The 15,588-nt window shown below is 48.5% G+C and overlaps 1 protein-coding gene across 12 annotated transcripts in view; it reads left to right on the top strand.

The window, feature by feature from the left end:
• Positions 1–14,746, top strand: part of lmo7b (LIM domain 7b) — a 61,294-nt gene extending 46,548 nt beyond the window's left edge. For 6 of the 12 annotated variants that reach the window (XM_071330968.1, XM_071330969.1, XM_071330959.1 and 3 more), the window contains 13 exons: positions 327–394; positions 532–595; positions 2,701–2,760; positions 4,093–4,118; positions 4,267–4,374; positions 5,120–5,472; positions 6,151–6,195; positions 7,137–7,192; positions 7,690–7,873; positions 8,207–8,470; positions 10,559–10,667; positions 13,266–13,368; positions 13,918–14,746. In XM_071330968.1, coding sequence (XP_071187069.1) covers positions 327–394; positions 532–595; positions 2,701–2,760; positions 4,093–4,118; positions 4,267–4,374; positions 5,120–5,472; positions 6,151–6,195; positions 7,137–7,192; positions 7,690–7,873; positions 8,207–8,470; positions 10,559–10,667; positions 13,266–13,368; positions 13,918–13,940 — 1,463 coding nt within the window. In that variant the 3' untranslated portion in view covers positions 13,941–14,746. Of the gene's footprint in view, positions 1–326; positions 395–531; positions 596–2,700; positions 2,761–4,092; positions 4,119–4,266; positions 4,375–5,119; positions 5,473–6,150; positions 6,196–7,136; positions 7,193–7,689; positions 7,874–8,206; positions 8,471–10,558; positions 10,668–13,265; positions 13,369–13,917 lie in introns of those variants that run through there. The other 6 variants (XM_071330961.1, XM_071330967.1, XM_071330966.1 and 3 more) reach the window with 6 other exon arrangements.
• The last annotated feature ends 842 nt before the right edge of the window (positions 14,747–15,588 follow it).

Genomic DNA, 15,588 nt, shown 5'->3' with positions numbered 1-15,588 from the left:
ACCGGGCCTGTGTTGTGACGGACTGGGTCAGAGGCCTTGCGGACCGGGCCTGTGTTGTGACGGACTGGGTCAGAGGCCTTGCGGACCGGGCCTGTGTTGTGACGGACTGGGTCAGAGGCCTTGTGGACCGGGACTGGGTCAGAGAGGCCTTGTGGACCGGGCCTGGGTCAGAGGCCTTGTGGACCGGGCCTGGGTCAGAGGCCTTGTGGACCGGGCCTGGGTCAGAGGCCTTGTGGACCGGGCCTGTGTTGTGACGGACTGGGTCAGAGGCCTTGTGGACCGGGCCTCGATCATCCATCTGACCAGTGATGCTCTGACACTTACAGGTCCAACTGATACCAGCAGAGACGCAGCGATGGTGAATCTGGCCCAGCTCAACGGACAAGAGGTCAATGTGTGTCACTTTTTTTCTCCATACGATCAGTATTGACATATCTCTAAGGCATTACTGACATGATTTGAGTGATGAAGGAAACGCGTTACAAACATCTGAGAAATGTAAATCTCTTGATGTCTTTTCCCATCTCCTAGGGGGTGACCTCTAAAAACATGAAGGGGGCTTTTCGGGATGATCCTCTGGCTATCAGAAGTAAAGGTAACGAATTAAGTTTTCACACCCCTTGACTTTTTCCACAGTTTGTTAATCTGAATTTAGAATTGATAAAATTGAGGTTTTATGTCTCTGGCCTACACAATACCCCATAATGTCAGTGTAATTATGTTTTGGGGGGGGGGGATTTAATATGGTCAATAACTATTCAATCCCTTTGTTTTATGGCAAGTCTAAAGTTCAGGAGCAGAAATGAGCTCACATGGTGTGATATGTGTTTTTAACACACTTCGTTTAATGACTACCTCATCTCTGTACCCCGCTCATACAATTATCTGTATGATCCCTCAGTCGAGCAGTGAATTTCAAACACAGATTCAACCACAAAGACCAGGGAGGTTTTCCAATGCCTTGCAAAGAATGGCACCTATTACCCTATGGGTAAAAATAAACAGACATTGAATATCCCTTTGAGCATAGTGAAGTTATTATTTACACTTTGGATGGCGTATCAATAGACCCAGTCACTACAAAGATACAGGCGTCTTTCCTAACTCAGTTGCCGGAGAGGAAGGAAACAGCTCAGGGATTTCACCATGAGGCCAATGTGACTTTAAAACATTTTACAGAGTTTAATGGCTGTGATGGGAGAACACTGAGGATGGATCAACAACATTGTAGTTACTCCACAATACGAACCTAAATGACAGAGAGAGAAAAAACAAGTCTGTACAGAATAACACATTTTCCAAAAAGTGTTTGTTTGGGACAAACACATCACTGACTACCACTTTCCATATGCCCAAGCATAGTGGTGGCTGGTTCAGTCTGCTTCCACCAGACACTGGGAGAGGAGTTCACCTTTCATCAGGACAATAAACCTAAAACACAAGGCCAAATATACACTGGAGTTACTTACAAAGAAGACAGTGAATGTTCCTGAGTGGCCGAGTTACTGTTGACCAAAATCTATGTCAAGACTTGAAAATAGTTGTCACGCAATGATGAACAACCAATGAGACAGAGCTTGAAGATTATTTTATTTATTATGTGCAAATATTGTACAATCCAGGTGTGTAAATCTCTTAGACTTACCCAGAAAGACTCACAGCTGTAATCACTCTTAGAGACTTACCCAGAAAGACTCACAGCTGTAATCACTCTTAGAGACTTACCCAGAAAGACTCACAGCTGTAATCACTCTTAGAGACTTACCCAGAAAGACTCACAGCTGTAATCACTCTTAGAGACTTACCCAGAAAGACTCACAGCTGTAATCACTCTTAGAGACTTACCCAGAAAGACTCACAGCTGTAATCACTCTTAGAGACTTACCCAGAAAGACTCACAGCTGTAATCACTCTTAGAGACTTACCCAGAAAGACTCACAGCTGTAATCACTCTTAGAGACTTACCCAGAAAGACTCACAGCTGTAATCGCTGCCAAAGGTGCTTCTACATGTATTGAACATTAGGTGTGAATACTTACCTATATGAGATTTCTGCATCTATAGATATAGATCTATAGATTTCTGGGTCTATTGATACGCCATCCAAAGTGTAAATAATAACTTCACTATGCTCAAAGGGATATTCAATGTCTGTTTATTTTTACCCATAGGGTAATAGGTGCCATTCTTTGCAAGGCATTGGAAAACCTCCCTGGTCTTTGTGGTTGAATCTGTGTTTGAAATTCACTGCTCGACTGAGGGATCATACAGATAATTGTATGAGCGGGGTACAGAGATGAGGTAGTCATTAAACGAAGTGTGTTAAAAACACTTATATCACACCATGTGAGCTCATTTCTGCTCCTGAACTTTAGACTTGCCATAAAACAAAGGGATTGAATAGTTATTGACCATATTAAATCCCCCCCCCCCAAAAAAAAAAATTCTACATTTTGCAAACATATCAAAAAATACTTTATGGGGTATTGTGTGTGTGAGATCTATTTAATCCATTTTAAATTCAGGCTGTAACACAACCTGTGGAATAATGTCAAGGGGTGTGAATCCTTTCTGAAGACGATGTCTCGTTGAAATGACTGAAGGTTTTACAGTTTCCTGGTAGTTCCCGGATGTTACTCTTAGGAAACTCTGTTACTCTCTCACTTCCTCTTTCTCACTTCCTGTTTCCCCTCTGTGTAGAACATGATCTGATTGTGTTGAAAACCCAGAAAAGGAGAGCAGAGTTTTTTCATCAGAAAGGTAACAGTCGATGTCTGTCGCCAGGCTTTGTAGGTGTTGGCTGGGGCTTGTGTTGGTTTATATTTAAATTAGTCATTAATCCGTCTTTGCGTTTTGCTTTGTGGCTTTAATAGCTCAACACTGGCGACGCTTGTTTGGCCTCGATTCTGCTGCTCATATATATTGAACACAAATATTAACGCAACGATTTTACTGATGTTAGTTCATATAAGGAAATCAAATTCATTAGTCCCTAATCGATGGATTTCATATGACTGGGAATACAGAGAAGCTTTAGTTGGTCACATATACCTCTCCCGGTTACCGTGGGAGACGGACCTCTCCCGGTTACCCGCTCTGTTACCGGAGCTGGCCACTGGTAGTGTCATAACGCAGCTCTTTCCCCTCAGCTTCACCAGGAGTCAGCTCTATGGTCTACCTATGTGGTGAGTGTGTGTGTGCTGTGCTCAGTATCTGGACCATCTCTCCCAGGCAGCTCTGTGATTCGTTGATTACTACCTAGTCAGTGTGTGTGAATGTCAGCTGATTGGAGCTGTGCTCTGATTCATCCAGAAGGCTCTGTTGGGTCCTTGGTTTGCAGTGCTCTGATTCATCCAGAAGGCTCTGTTGGGTCCTTGGTTTGCAGTGCTCTGATTCATCCAGAAGGCTCTGTTGGGTCCTTGGTTTGCAGTGCTCTGTGATTCATCCAGAAGGCTCTGTTGGGTCCTTGGTTTGCAGTGCTCTCTGATTCATCCAGAAGGATCTGTTGGGTCCTTGGTTTGCAGTGCTGTGATTCATCCAGAAGGCTCTGTTGGGTCCTTGGTTTGCAGTGCTCTCTGATTCATCCAGAAGGCTCTGTTGGGTCCTTGGTTTGCAGTGCTCTCTGATTCACCCAGAAGGCTCTGTTGGGTCCTTGGTTTGCAGTGCTCTGTGATTCATCCAGACGGCTCTGTTGGGTCCTTGGTTTGCAGTGCTCTGATTCATCCACAAGGTTCTGTTGGGACCTTGGTTTGCAGTGCTCTCTGATTCATCCAGAAGGCTCTGTTGGGTCCTTGGTTTGCAGTGCTCTGTGATTCATCCAGACGGCTCTGTTGGGTCCTTGGTTTGCAGTGCTCTGATTCATCCACAAGGTTCTGTTGGGTCCTTGGTTTGCAGTGCTCTCTGATTCATCCAGACGGCTCTGCTGGGTCCTTGGTTTGCAGTGCTCTGATTTAATTCATAAATAGAATGATGATAGATGGGGTGATATAAGTGAGCCCGATTGGGGAAACATATATTCTCACATTGGCTGACTGTTAACACGCTCTCCCCCCCTCTCGACCCCCATTTCTCCCCCCTCTCTCTCTCTGTTAGGAGGATCGGCGTCGGCAATATCTGATGTAAGTCACAGGAACAAGATGGGGGAACACTGGCTCTTAAGGTTGTGACTGAGTATTGGGGGTTGGGGGGGGTGTGTGTTGTGACTGAGTATTGGGGGTGGGGTGGGGGGGATGTGTGTTTATGGTAATATTCTGGGTTGTCCACCAGCTCCAGGTGCCGTCCCTCAGCACCTCCCCCTCCAGTTGGTCCTGGGACCCCGAGGAAGAGAGGAGGAGGCAGGAGAAGTGGCAGGAGGAGCAGGAGTGTCTCCTACAGGTCAGGATGACATACAGCCCACTTAGCCTGGAACCCACACTGAGTAAATACCACTGCAGTTCAGGAAGACATATAGCCCTCTTAGCCTGGAACCCACACTGAGTAAATACCACTGCAGTTCAGGAAGACATACAGCCCACTTAGCCTGGAACCCACATTGAGTAAATACCACTACAGTTCAGGATGACATACTGGCCTCTTAGCCTGGAACCCACACGGAGTAAATACCACTGCAGTTCAGGAAGACATACAGACCTCTTAGCCTGGAACCCACACTGAGTAAATACCACTGCAGTTCAGGAAGACATACAGCCCACTTAGCCTGGAACCCACACTGAGTAAATATCACTGCAGTTTAGGAAGACATACAGCCCTCTTAGCCTGGAACCCTCACTGAGTAAATACCACTGCAGTTCAGGAAGACATACAGCCCTCTTAGCCTGGAACCCACACTGAGTAAATACCACTGCAGTTCAGGAAGACATACAGCCCTCTTAGCCTGGAACCCACACTGAGTAAATACCACTGCAGTTCAGGAAGACATACAGCCCACTTAGCCTGGAACCCACACTGAGTAAATACCACTGCTCTTTCTCTTCAGTGATTCAGCGTGGAACTGCTTCCATTGGAGCCGTTCGTGCCCATGTCTGTTATGATAAAACGTGCCAATTCTGGGCTAAACTTACCCGTAGTCTGAGAGAATGCTGATTGGACAGTTTACTCGTCTTGTTGCGGTGTTGTACAGGAGAAGTACCGGCAGGACCAGAAGAGGCTGGATGATGAGTGGCAGCAGGCCCAGGAGGAGGCAGGGGTGGAGGGATACAGGCAGGCTGAGGTGACCCCTGATCCTCTACCGTCCAGAGGCATCGTGGGAAATGTAGTCCCTTGTGTCAAATCATCCACACCGAACACGGAGAGCTCAGGAGAGATGACCGACGGGACCGCTAGCCTTGCCAGTCCTCAGCCAGTCTTGGGCCAGCCCATGCCCCCTGTTGCCCGTGTGGCATCCAATCAAAAGAAGGAAGACGTTTTTGACTGGGGAAGAGGGGAGGAGCCTCATCCTCAAGAAGGGAGGAGCCTGGCAGAAGGAGATAACTGGTAAGACCACATCTTTGTTGTTATTTAGTTTTAGTGGTGATGTTTAAAGGCATCCCTCTGCCCAGTGGCACAACGGCCCTGTTCAAGAGAATCAAATCCTTGATGCATTGTGGGTCAATTGTGACTGACTTATCTACAAATAATGACTAGTTTATGATTTCAAGGTGATTTGTGGACCAGTCAGTCACAACTTGCTGGCTGCTGTCAAACAATCCCAAATTGTATGTCTGCAAATTGACTCTGCTGTGATTGTCCTGTCTTCTCGCCCTGCCCTCTGTCCTTTCGCCCTGCCCTCTGTCCTTTCGCCCTGCCCTCTGTCCTTTCGCCCTGCCCTCTGTCTTTTCGCCCTGCCCTCTGTCTTCTCGCCCTGCCCTCTGTCTTCTCGCCCTGCCCTCTGTCTTCTCGCCCTGCCCTCTGTCTTCTCGCCCTGCCCTCTGTCTTCTCGCCCTGCCCTCTGTCTTCTCGCCCTGCCCTCTGTCTTCTCGCCCTGCCCTCTGTCTTCTCGCCCTGCCCTCTGTCTTCTCGCCCTGCCCTCTGTCTTCTCGCCCTGCCCTCTGTCTTCTCGCCCTGCCCTCTGTCTTCTCGCCCTGCCCTCTGTCTTCTCGCCCTGCCCTCTGTCTTCTCGCCCTGCCCTCTGTCTTCTCGCCCTGCCCTGGCTGCCTCCTCTGCTGCCTCCAGGTCTGGAGACTGCTATGGTTTCACCCAGCTATCTATCGCTGACAGGTCAGTCAGTACTAGAGACTGCTATGGTTTCACCCAGCTATCTATCGCTGACAGGTCAGTCAGTACTAGAGACTGCTATGGTTTCACCCAGCTATCTATCGCTGACAGGTCAGTCAGTACTAGAGACTGCTATGGTTTCACCCAGCTATCTATAGCTGACAGGTCAGTCAGTACTAGAGACTGCTATGGTTTCACCCAGCTATCTATCGCTGACAGGTCAGTCAGTACTAGAGACTGCTATGGTTTCACCCAGCTATCTATCGCTGACAGGTCAGTCAGTACTAGAGACTGCTATGGTTTCACCCAGCTATCTATCGCTGACAGGTCAGTCAGTACTAGAGACTGCTATGGTTTCACCCAGCTATCTATCGCTGACAGGTCAGTCAGTACTAGAGACCGCTATGGTTTCACCCAGCTATCTATCGCTGACAGGTCAGTCAGTACTAGAGACTGCTATGGTTTCACCCAGCTATCTATCGCTGACAGGTCAGTCAGTACTAGAGACTGCTATGGTTTCACCCAGCTATCTATCGCTGACAGGTCAGTCAGTACTAGAGACTGCTATGGTTTCACCCAGCTAGGGGGCTTGGGAGTGCACCTTTGTGATGGTAAACTGTCAATGAATCATGTGGTGATATTTGTATGTCAATCACCTTGATGCTTGTATGACTAGTTGTGCTCAGTGTTTGTATGTGAGTACTGCAGGGTGATGTGTGAGTACTGCAGGGTGATGTGTGAGTACTGCAGGGTGATGTGTGAGTACTGCAGGGTGATGTGTGAGTACTGCAGGGTGATGTGTGAGTACTGCAGGGTGATGTGTGAGTACTGCAGGGTGATGTGTGAGTACTGCAGGGTGATGTGTGAGTACTGCAGGGTGATGTGTGAGTACTGCAGGGTGATGTGTTGTATAACCTGACTGACTTATGTGTTTGTTGGATCAGGATGAAATCTAAGTCCTTCCCGTCGTTGGAGGGTTTCCACAGACAGGAGGTGAAAGGTCAGCCTCTACTGTTGCCTATCCCTCTGTTTAATGAGTGGACTCCCCATTCAAACCCAGCCTTGATGCACTTTACACGATGTTGGTCAAATCTAACCGGTCTTCTCATTTAGCCGAGGCCCAGGGAGACGGTGGAGGGGTGGGTAATGACTCTAACCAGTCCTCTCATTTAGCCGAGGCCCAGGGAGACGGTGGAGGGGTGGGTAATGACTCTAACCAGTCCTCTCATTTAGCCGAGGCCCAGGGAGACGGTGGAGGGGTGGGTAATGACTCTAACCGGTCCTCTCATTTAGCCGAGGCCCAGGGAGACGGGGGAGGGTAATGACTGTCCTCACCTTTCTATATTGTGATAGAGGGCTTTGTTTTCACCTATTGGTCCTGTTGGAATCACTCATTGGACAATGCTCAAATGACTGTCCTTCTTTATTGGTCTTGCTGTAGTAACTATGATCTGATTGGTTATCCTGTCGTGACTCTGCTCTCTGGTTGGTTATTAGGCGGTACCGGGGAGGTCGCTAGGAGGAAGCCTGGTCAGAGCATGTCGGTAGTAGAGGCTGAGAGGCAACAGATCCTGGAGGAGATGAGGAAGAGGACAGCTCTGCTGACCGACAACAGCTGGATACGGCAACGCTCCACCTCTGACAACAAACAACCAACTAACCGGCGAGGGCCAATGAGGAGGTAGGAGGCAACCCGTTAATCGGCGAGGGCCAATGAGGAGGTAGGAGGGGGGGTGGGAGGCAACCAGTTAACCGGCGAGGGCCAATGTGGAGGTAGGAGGGGGGGTGGGTGTCAACCCGTTAACCGGCGAGGGCCAATTAGGAGGCAACCCGTTAACCGGCGAGGGCCAATGAGGAGGTAGGAGGGGGTGTGGGTGTCAACCCGTTAACCGGCGAGGGCCAATTAGGAGGCAACCCGTTAACCGGCGAGGGCCAATGAGGAGGTAGGAGGGGGTGTGCCATTTGGAACGTACCCCTCTCTCTCATCTGACCTCTCCATCTGACCTTTCGGCAGGTACGACTCTCTGGACAACCTTCCCTCCTCTTCCTCCCTGCTCTCTAACCCCCAACGCCCCCACTCCTCCCTGGGTTTCTCCGCCCCGTACCACCCCCCCTCCTCCCGGCACAGCATGGGTGGGGCCCTGGGGGGTTACTCCAACGGGACCCAGAAACACAGCCCTACCTGGCCCCGTCCCTCCAGCACGTCTTCCACCCCACCCAACACCGGAGAGGAACCCGCCACCGGCCAATCACGACCCGTCTCACAGCAGCACGACCGGTAATGGACCAATTGGGACTTGCGCTGTGTTTTGTATGTTTTAAAAATGTACAGTTCATTCTGAAAGTATTCAGATCCCATGACTTTGTTACATTAGACTTGTTCAAAAATGTATACATTTTTCCCCCCTCATTAATCTACACACAATATCCCATAATGACAGACATTTTTGCACGTTTATTAAAAATAAAAAACCTTTAAGTTTTCAGACCCTTTACTCAGTACTTTGAGTAATCGTTGGCAGCGATTACAGCCTCAAGTCTTCTTGGGTATGACAAGAGAGCTGTCCCGAAGCCACTGCTGCTTTGTCTTGGCGGTGTGAACTTTCACCCCATTCTGGAGCAGATTTTCATGAAGGATCTCTCTGTACTTTGCTTCGTTCATCTTTGCCTCGATCCTGACTAGTCTCCCAGTCCCTGCCGCTAAAAAACATCCCCTCAGCATGATGCTGCCACCACCATGCTTCACCGTAGGGATGGTGCCAGGTTTCCTCCAGACGTGATGCTTGGCTTTCAGGACAAAGAGTTTAATCTTGGTTTCATCAGATCAGAGAATCTTGTTTCTCATGGTTTGAGAGTCTTTAGGTGCCTTTTGGCAAACACCAAGTGGGCTGTCATCTGCCTTTTACTGAGGAGTGGCTTCTGTCTGGCCACTCTACCATAAAGGCCTGATTGGTGGAGTGCTGCAGAGATGGTTGTCCTTCTGGAAGGTTCTCCCATCTCCACAGAGGAACTCTGGAGCTCATTCAGTGTGACCATCGGGTTCTTGGTCACCTCCCTGACCAAGGCCCTTCTCCCCTGATTGCTCAGTTTGTCCGGGTGGCCAGCTCTAGTAAGAGTCTTAGTGGTTCCAAACTTCTTCCATTTAAGAATGATGGAGGCCACTGTTCTTGGACCTTCAAATGCTGCAGAAATGTTTTGGTACCCTTCCCCAGATCTGTGCCTCGACACAATCCTGTCTCGGCGCTCTCTATGGCTTGCTTTTTGCTCTGACCTTATATAGACAGGTGTGTTCCTTTCCAAATCATGTCCAATCAATTGAATTTACCACAGGTGGACTCCAAGTTCTTGAAACATCTCAATGATGATCAATGTTGAGTCTCATAGTAAAGGGTCTGAATACTTATGTAATGTGCCTAAAAACTTGTTCACTTTGTCATTATGGGGTCTTGTGATGTCATTATGGGGTCTTGTGATGTCATTATGGGGTCTTGTGATGTCATTATGGGGTATTGTGATGTCATTATGGGGTCTTGTGTTTAGATTGAGGAAGAAATCATTTAATCCATTTTAGAATAAGTCTGTAACGTCACAAAATGTTGAGTTCCAGTGCTGTAGTCTCCTCATACAGTCTGATCCCAGAGAGGAGAATGAGGGGTGACTTACCATTTAGTAATGAGGATGGATGCATGGTGAACAGAGTCCAGTCTCTGGAACAGAACAGTGATCCCAGAGAGGAGAATGAGGGGTGACTTAGCATTAGTAATGAGGATGGATGCATGGTGAACGGAGTCCAGTCTCTGGAACAGAACAGTCTGATCCCAGAGAGGAGAATGAGGGGTGACTTAGCATTAGTAATGAGGATGGATGCATGATGAACAGAGAACAGGCTTCATGCATAAACAATAAGTCATCATAACACATTAGACAGAAGGGACTTTTTGCAAAAATAAAAACCCAATTTCAGTGTTTATCTTCCTGGTGAGCTTGTAGCTCATCGTCCAGCCACATACCAATGCATTTGTAGGAGGACACCTTTTCAATGGATGTTCCCCCAGACCTTGTGGATCAGTCTCTCTGTGATCCTCTCATCTTAACCCCAGACCTTGTGGATCAGTCTCTCTGTGATCCTCTCATCTTACCCCCAGACCTTGTGTGTGTGTGTGTGGATCAGTCTAGTCCATCTGTGATACCTCTCATCCTGCCCCCAGATGTGTGTATGTGTGTTGATCAGTATAGTCCCTCTGCGATCCCTCTCTCTAATTTTACCCTGAGACCTTGTGGATCAGTCTGGTCCCTCTGTGATCTCTCTCTCTCTCTCTCATCCTGTTTGTTTCTTCCTGTGTTCCTGTTCTCTCTCTCCCTGCAGAGTGCTGACTGCGCGTCAGGTGTGTTCAGTGTGTGTGTGTCCTATGGGCAGAGGGGCTGCCATGGTCATTGAGACCCTGAACCTCTGCTTCCACCTGGCCTGTTTCCAGGTGAGAGTCTGGACCTCATTCACCTGGTCGGAGGAGAGGTCCTCTACAAACCTGTCAGCACACTCAATGACCCCAGAATAAGCTAATGGGCACTGTAGCAGACTGACTGGCTGGGCCCTGTAGCAGACTGATTGGCTGGGCCCTGTAGCAGACTGACTGGCTGGGCCCTGTAGCAGACTGACTGGCTGGGCAGCTTCACCTGGGCACTGTAGCTCACTGACTGACTGGCTTCACCTTATCTTCTTCCATGACAGAATACATGTCCTGCTTCTGCTCACTGTCTGTTCTAACTGTAAGGAGGGTTGTTGACGTCTGACAGGAATCCATGAGGTGTCACCTTTCTTTGGTTTTCCTTGGTTTTTCCCTGCCTCACTCTCCACGGTGGTAGGGCTGGTAATGCTAACTCTCCATGGTGGTAGGGCTTGTAATGCTAACTCCATGGTGGTAGGGCTGGTAATGCTAACTCTCTCACCATGGTGGTAGGGCTGGTAACGCTAACTCTCTCTCCACGGTGGTAGGGCTGGTAATGCTAACTCTCTCTCCATGGTGGTAGGGCTGGTAATGCTAACTCTCTCTCCATGGTGGTAGGGCTGGTAACGCTAACTCTCTCTCCACGGTGGTAGGCCTGGTAATGCTAACTCTCCATGGTGGTAGGGCTGGTAATGCTAACTCTCTCTCCACGGTGGTAGGGCTGGTAACGCTAACTCTCTCTCCATGGTGGTAGGCCTGGTAATGCTAACTCCATGGTGGTAGGGCTGGTAATGCTAACTCTCTCACCACGGTGGTAGGCCTGGTAATGCTAACTCTCCATGGTGGTAGGGCTGGTAATGCTAACTCTCTCTCCACGGTGGTAGGGCTAGTAACGCTAACTCTCTCTCCACGGTGGTAGGGCTGGTAATGCTAACTCTCTCTCCACGGTGGTAGGCCTGGTAATGCTAACTCTCCATGGTGGTAGAGCTGGTAATGCTAACTCTCTCTCCACGGTGGTAGGGCTGGTAACGCTAACTCTCTCTCTACGGTGGTAGGGCTGGTAACGCTAACTCTCTCTCCACGGTGGTAGGGCTGGTAACGCTAACTCTCTCTCCACGGTGGTAGGCCTGGTAATGCTAACTCCATGGTGGTAGGGCTGGTAATGCTAACTCTCTCACCACGGTGGTAGGCCTGGTAATGCTAACTCTCCATGGTGGTAGGGCTGGTAATGCTAACTCTCTCTCCACGGTGGTAGGGCTAGTAACGCTAACTCTCTCTCCACGGTGGTAGGGCTGGTAATGCTAACTCTCTCTCCACGGTGGTAGGCCTGGTAATGCTAACTCTCCATGGTGGTAGAGCTGGTAATGCTAACTCTCTCTCCACGGTGGTAGGGCTGGTAACGCTAACTCTCTCTCCACGGTGGTAGGGCTGGTAACGCTAACTCTCTCTCCAGGGTGGTAGAGCTGGTAATGCTAACTCTCTCCACGGTGGTGTGGCTGGTAATGCTAACTCTCTCTCCACGGTGGTAGGGCTGGTAACGCTAACTCTCTCTCCACGGTGGTAGGGCTGGTAACGCTAACTCTCTCTCAACGGTGGTAGGGCTGGTAACGCTAACTCTCTCTCTCCACGGTGGTAGGGCTGGTAACGCTAACTCTCTCTCTCCACGGTGGTAGGGCTGGTGACGCTAACTCTCTCTCTCCACGGTGGTAGGGCTGGTAACGCTAACTCTCTCTCTCCACGGTGGTAGGGCTGGTAATGCTAACTCTCTCTCTCCACGGTGGTAGGGCTGGTGACGCTAACTCTCTCTCCACGGTGGTAGGGCTGGTGACGCTAACTCTCTCTCCACGGTGGTAGGGCTGGTAACGCTAACTCTCTCTCCACGGTGGTAGGGCTGGTGACGCTAACTCTCTCTCCACGGTGGTAGGGCTGGTGACGCTAACTCTCTCTCCACGGTGGTAGGGCTGGTAATGCTAACTCTCTCTCCACGGTGGTAGGGCTGGTGACGCTAACTCTCTCTCCACGGTGGTAGGGCTGGTGACGCTAACTCTCTCTCCACGGTGGTAGGGCTGGTAACGCTAACTCTCTCTCCACGGTGGTAGGGCTGGTAATGCTAACTCTCTCTCTCCACGGTGGTAGGGCTGGTAATGCTAACTCTCTCTCTCCACGGTGGTAGGGCTGGTAATGCTAACTCTCTCTCCACGGTGGTAGGGCTGGTAACGCTAACTCTCTCTCTCTCCACGGTGGTAGGGCTGGTAATGCTAACTCTCTCTCTCTCTCCACGGTGGTAGGGCTGGTAATGCTAACTCTCTCTCTCTCTCCACGGTGGTAGGGCTGGTAATGCTAACTCTCTCTCTCTCTCCACGGTGGTAGGGCTGGTAATGCTAACTCTCTCTCTCCACGGTGGTAGGGCTGGTAACGCTAACTCTCTCTCTCCACGGTGGTAGGGCTGGTAATGCTAACTCTCTCTCTCCACGGTGGTAGGGCTGGTAACGCTAACTCTCTCTCTCTCCACGCACTGCTTTGTTTACAGCGGGTTGCTGGATAATCACTGGTTGAATGAAGCTAATCACAGTCAGTGTTTTAGTTGAGTCTCCTGATTTCACAGTCCCATCTTCTCCTCTCCCTCAGTGTGTGGACTGCAGGTGCCGACTTGGAGGGTCAGAGGTCAGAGCCCAGATCAGAATCAGTAACGGGAAGCCTTACTGTGACCCCTGCTACATCCGACTCAAGTGTAAGTCATTTATACAGGACATACAGGACGTACAGGAGTCCGATAAGAATCTCCCTCCACCCCCTCCATGTATACAAGTCCCTTTTACTCTGCTGGTCCTTCTACTGATCTCACTGCACCTCATTTTACTCTGCTGGTCGTTCTACTGATCTCACTGCACCTCATTTTACTCTGCTGGTCCTTCTACTGATCTCACTGCACCTCATTTTACTCTGCTGGTCCTTCTACTGATCTCACTGCACCTCATTTTACTCTGCTGGTCCTTCTACTGATCTCACTGCACCTCATTTTACTCTGCTGGTCCTTCTACTGATCTCACTGCACCTCATTTTACTCTGCTGGTCATTCTACTGATCCCCCTGCTCTGTCACTGCACCTTTTTAATGAGAACATACCTGACGTGAATATGATGAATGTCTATTTAGAGAAGGACGGCACTGTCATGTTGGAAGTCCTAATACTCTGTAATTAGATGACGGGTCATTACTACATTTTAAGATTTACTTATTAGATCAGACATAATCAGATGTTCTCTTTTTGACTTTTCAGCCCACCTCGCCACCTCCCTGTGACCAGAATGCATTGCAGCAGATTGAGGAAGAGACGACGACGACAACACCCTCGACCACGACGGTGGACATCTTCACTATGACCTCGTGTTGATCGTATTTAGAGCTGATTGACCTTTTTAGGGAACAATATACCGATTTATACTATTGGCTGTGACTCAAATGGCTTCCTCTTCCCTACATAGTGCACTACGACCCATAGGGCTCTGGTCAAAAGTAGTGCACTACGACCCATAGGGCTCTGGTCAAAAGTAGTGCACTACGACCCATAGGGCTCTGGTCAAAAGTAGTGCACTACTACCCATAGGGCTCTGGTCAAAAGTAGTGCACTACAACTCATAGGGCTCTGGTCAAAAGTAGTGCACTACAACTCATAGGGCTCTGGTCAAAAGTAGTGCACTATGTAGGGAATAGGGGGCCTTTGGGATACAAACTATGTCTCTGACTAAGATTCAGTTTTGTTCTTCCTCGTTAATTAACTACTGTACTTGTCCACACCCCCTGTGTCTCTAAGATTCAGCTTTGGTTTTCTTCCTTGTTATTGAACTACTGTACTTGTCCACACACCCTGTGTCATCTAAGATTCAGTTTTGGTTTTCTTCCTCGTTATTGAACTACTGTACTTGTCCCGTAGCTTTTAATATGCAATCGCTGGCTATCCACAATAATAACTGTACACGTGTAGTTAAGAGCTATAGGGAGTTTTAAATCACAATTGTACTTTGGGGTTTTGTTTTTCTTGTTGACGAAGTAAATTGATAAATGAGCCTCTATTAAATGAATCTAATAAATGTGAGTATTGTATTTGACATACTTCTCTTTTTGTGTTTTTCTTTGTCGACAATCTATCTTAAAAAAAAAAGTTAGATTGTATTCTTTGTTTTGTTGAAATATGTTATTGAGATTTATTTTGTATTTTCTGGGGGGAGATGTCTGGGAGAGGGAGACAAATAAATATTTGAGATGTGTGAAATATTAGTAGCTCATACAAGTGTTAGAAAAAGCACTTCTCACATGTTGATTATCCCAGCACGTCACTAAAACTCTGCGGTTGGTTGACTTTGGAAGCAGGGATGCTAATTGTATTACTCACTGATGTATAAAGGGGCCTCGTATGAAAGGAAGTTACCCTCTAAACTGTTTAATGTTTGTAAATAAAAAAGGACCAGGTGTTGAGGGTTTAATCTCTGTATTCTAAATACGGACAGTGAACATCGGGGCGACAGGTAGCCTAGTGGTTAGAGCATTGGACTAGTAACCGAAAGGTTACAAGATCGAATCCCCGAGCTGACAAGGTAAAAACCTGTCTTTCTGCCCCTAACCCACTGTTCCAAGGCCGTCATTGAAAATACAGATTTATTCTTAACTGACTTGCTTAGTTAAATAAAGGTAAAATAATTGTTTTAATTGCATAGGGATGTCCCTGTAGACTGTCATGTCTGTGTTTCACCACTAGATGGCAGCTTGCTGCCTCAAGTTGTCACACTTGATGTTTTTGTATGTTGAAAGAGGATTTGTACCAAATAGCACCTTTATAGTGGACCATTACCCTGTCTGGTCTATAGTAGTGGACCACTACCCTGTCTGGTCTATAGTAGTGGACTACTACCCTGTCTGGTCTATAGTAGTGGACCACTACCCTGTCTGGTCT

This window comes from Salvelinus alpinus, chromosome 10 (genome assembly GCF_045679555.1).
Source record: "Salvelinus alpinus chromosome 10, SLU_Salpinus.1, whole genome shotgun sequence".
Lineage (NCBI taxonomy): Eukaryota > Metazoa > Chordata > Actinopteri > Salmoniformes > Salmonidae > Salvelinus > Salvelinus alpinus.
This window is presented reverse-complemented; position numbering and strand designations above follow the sequence as displayed.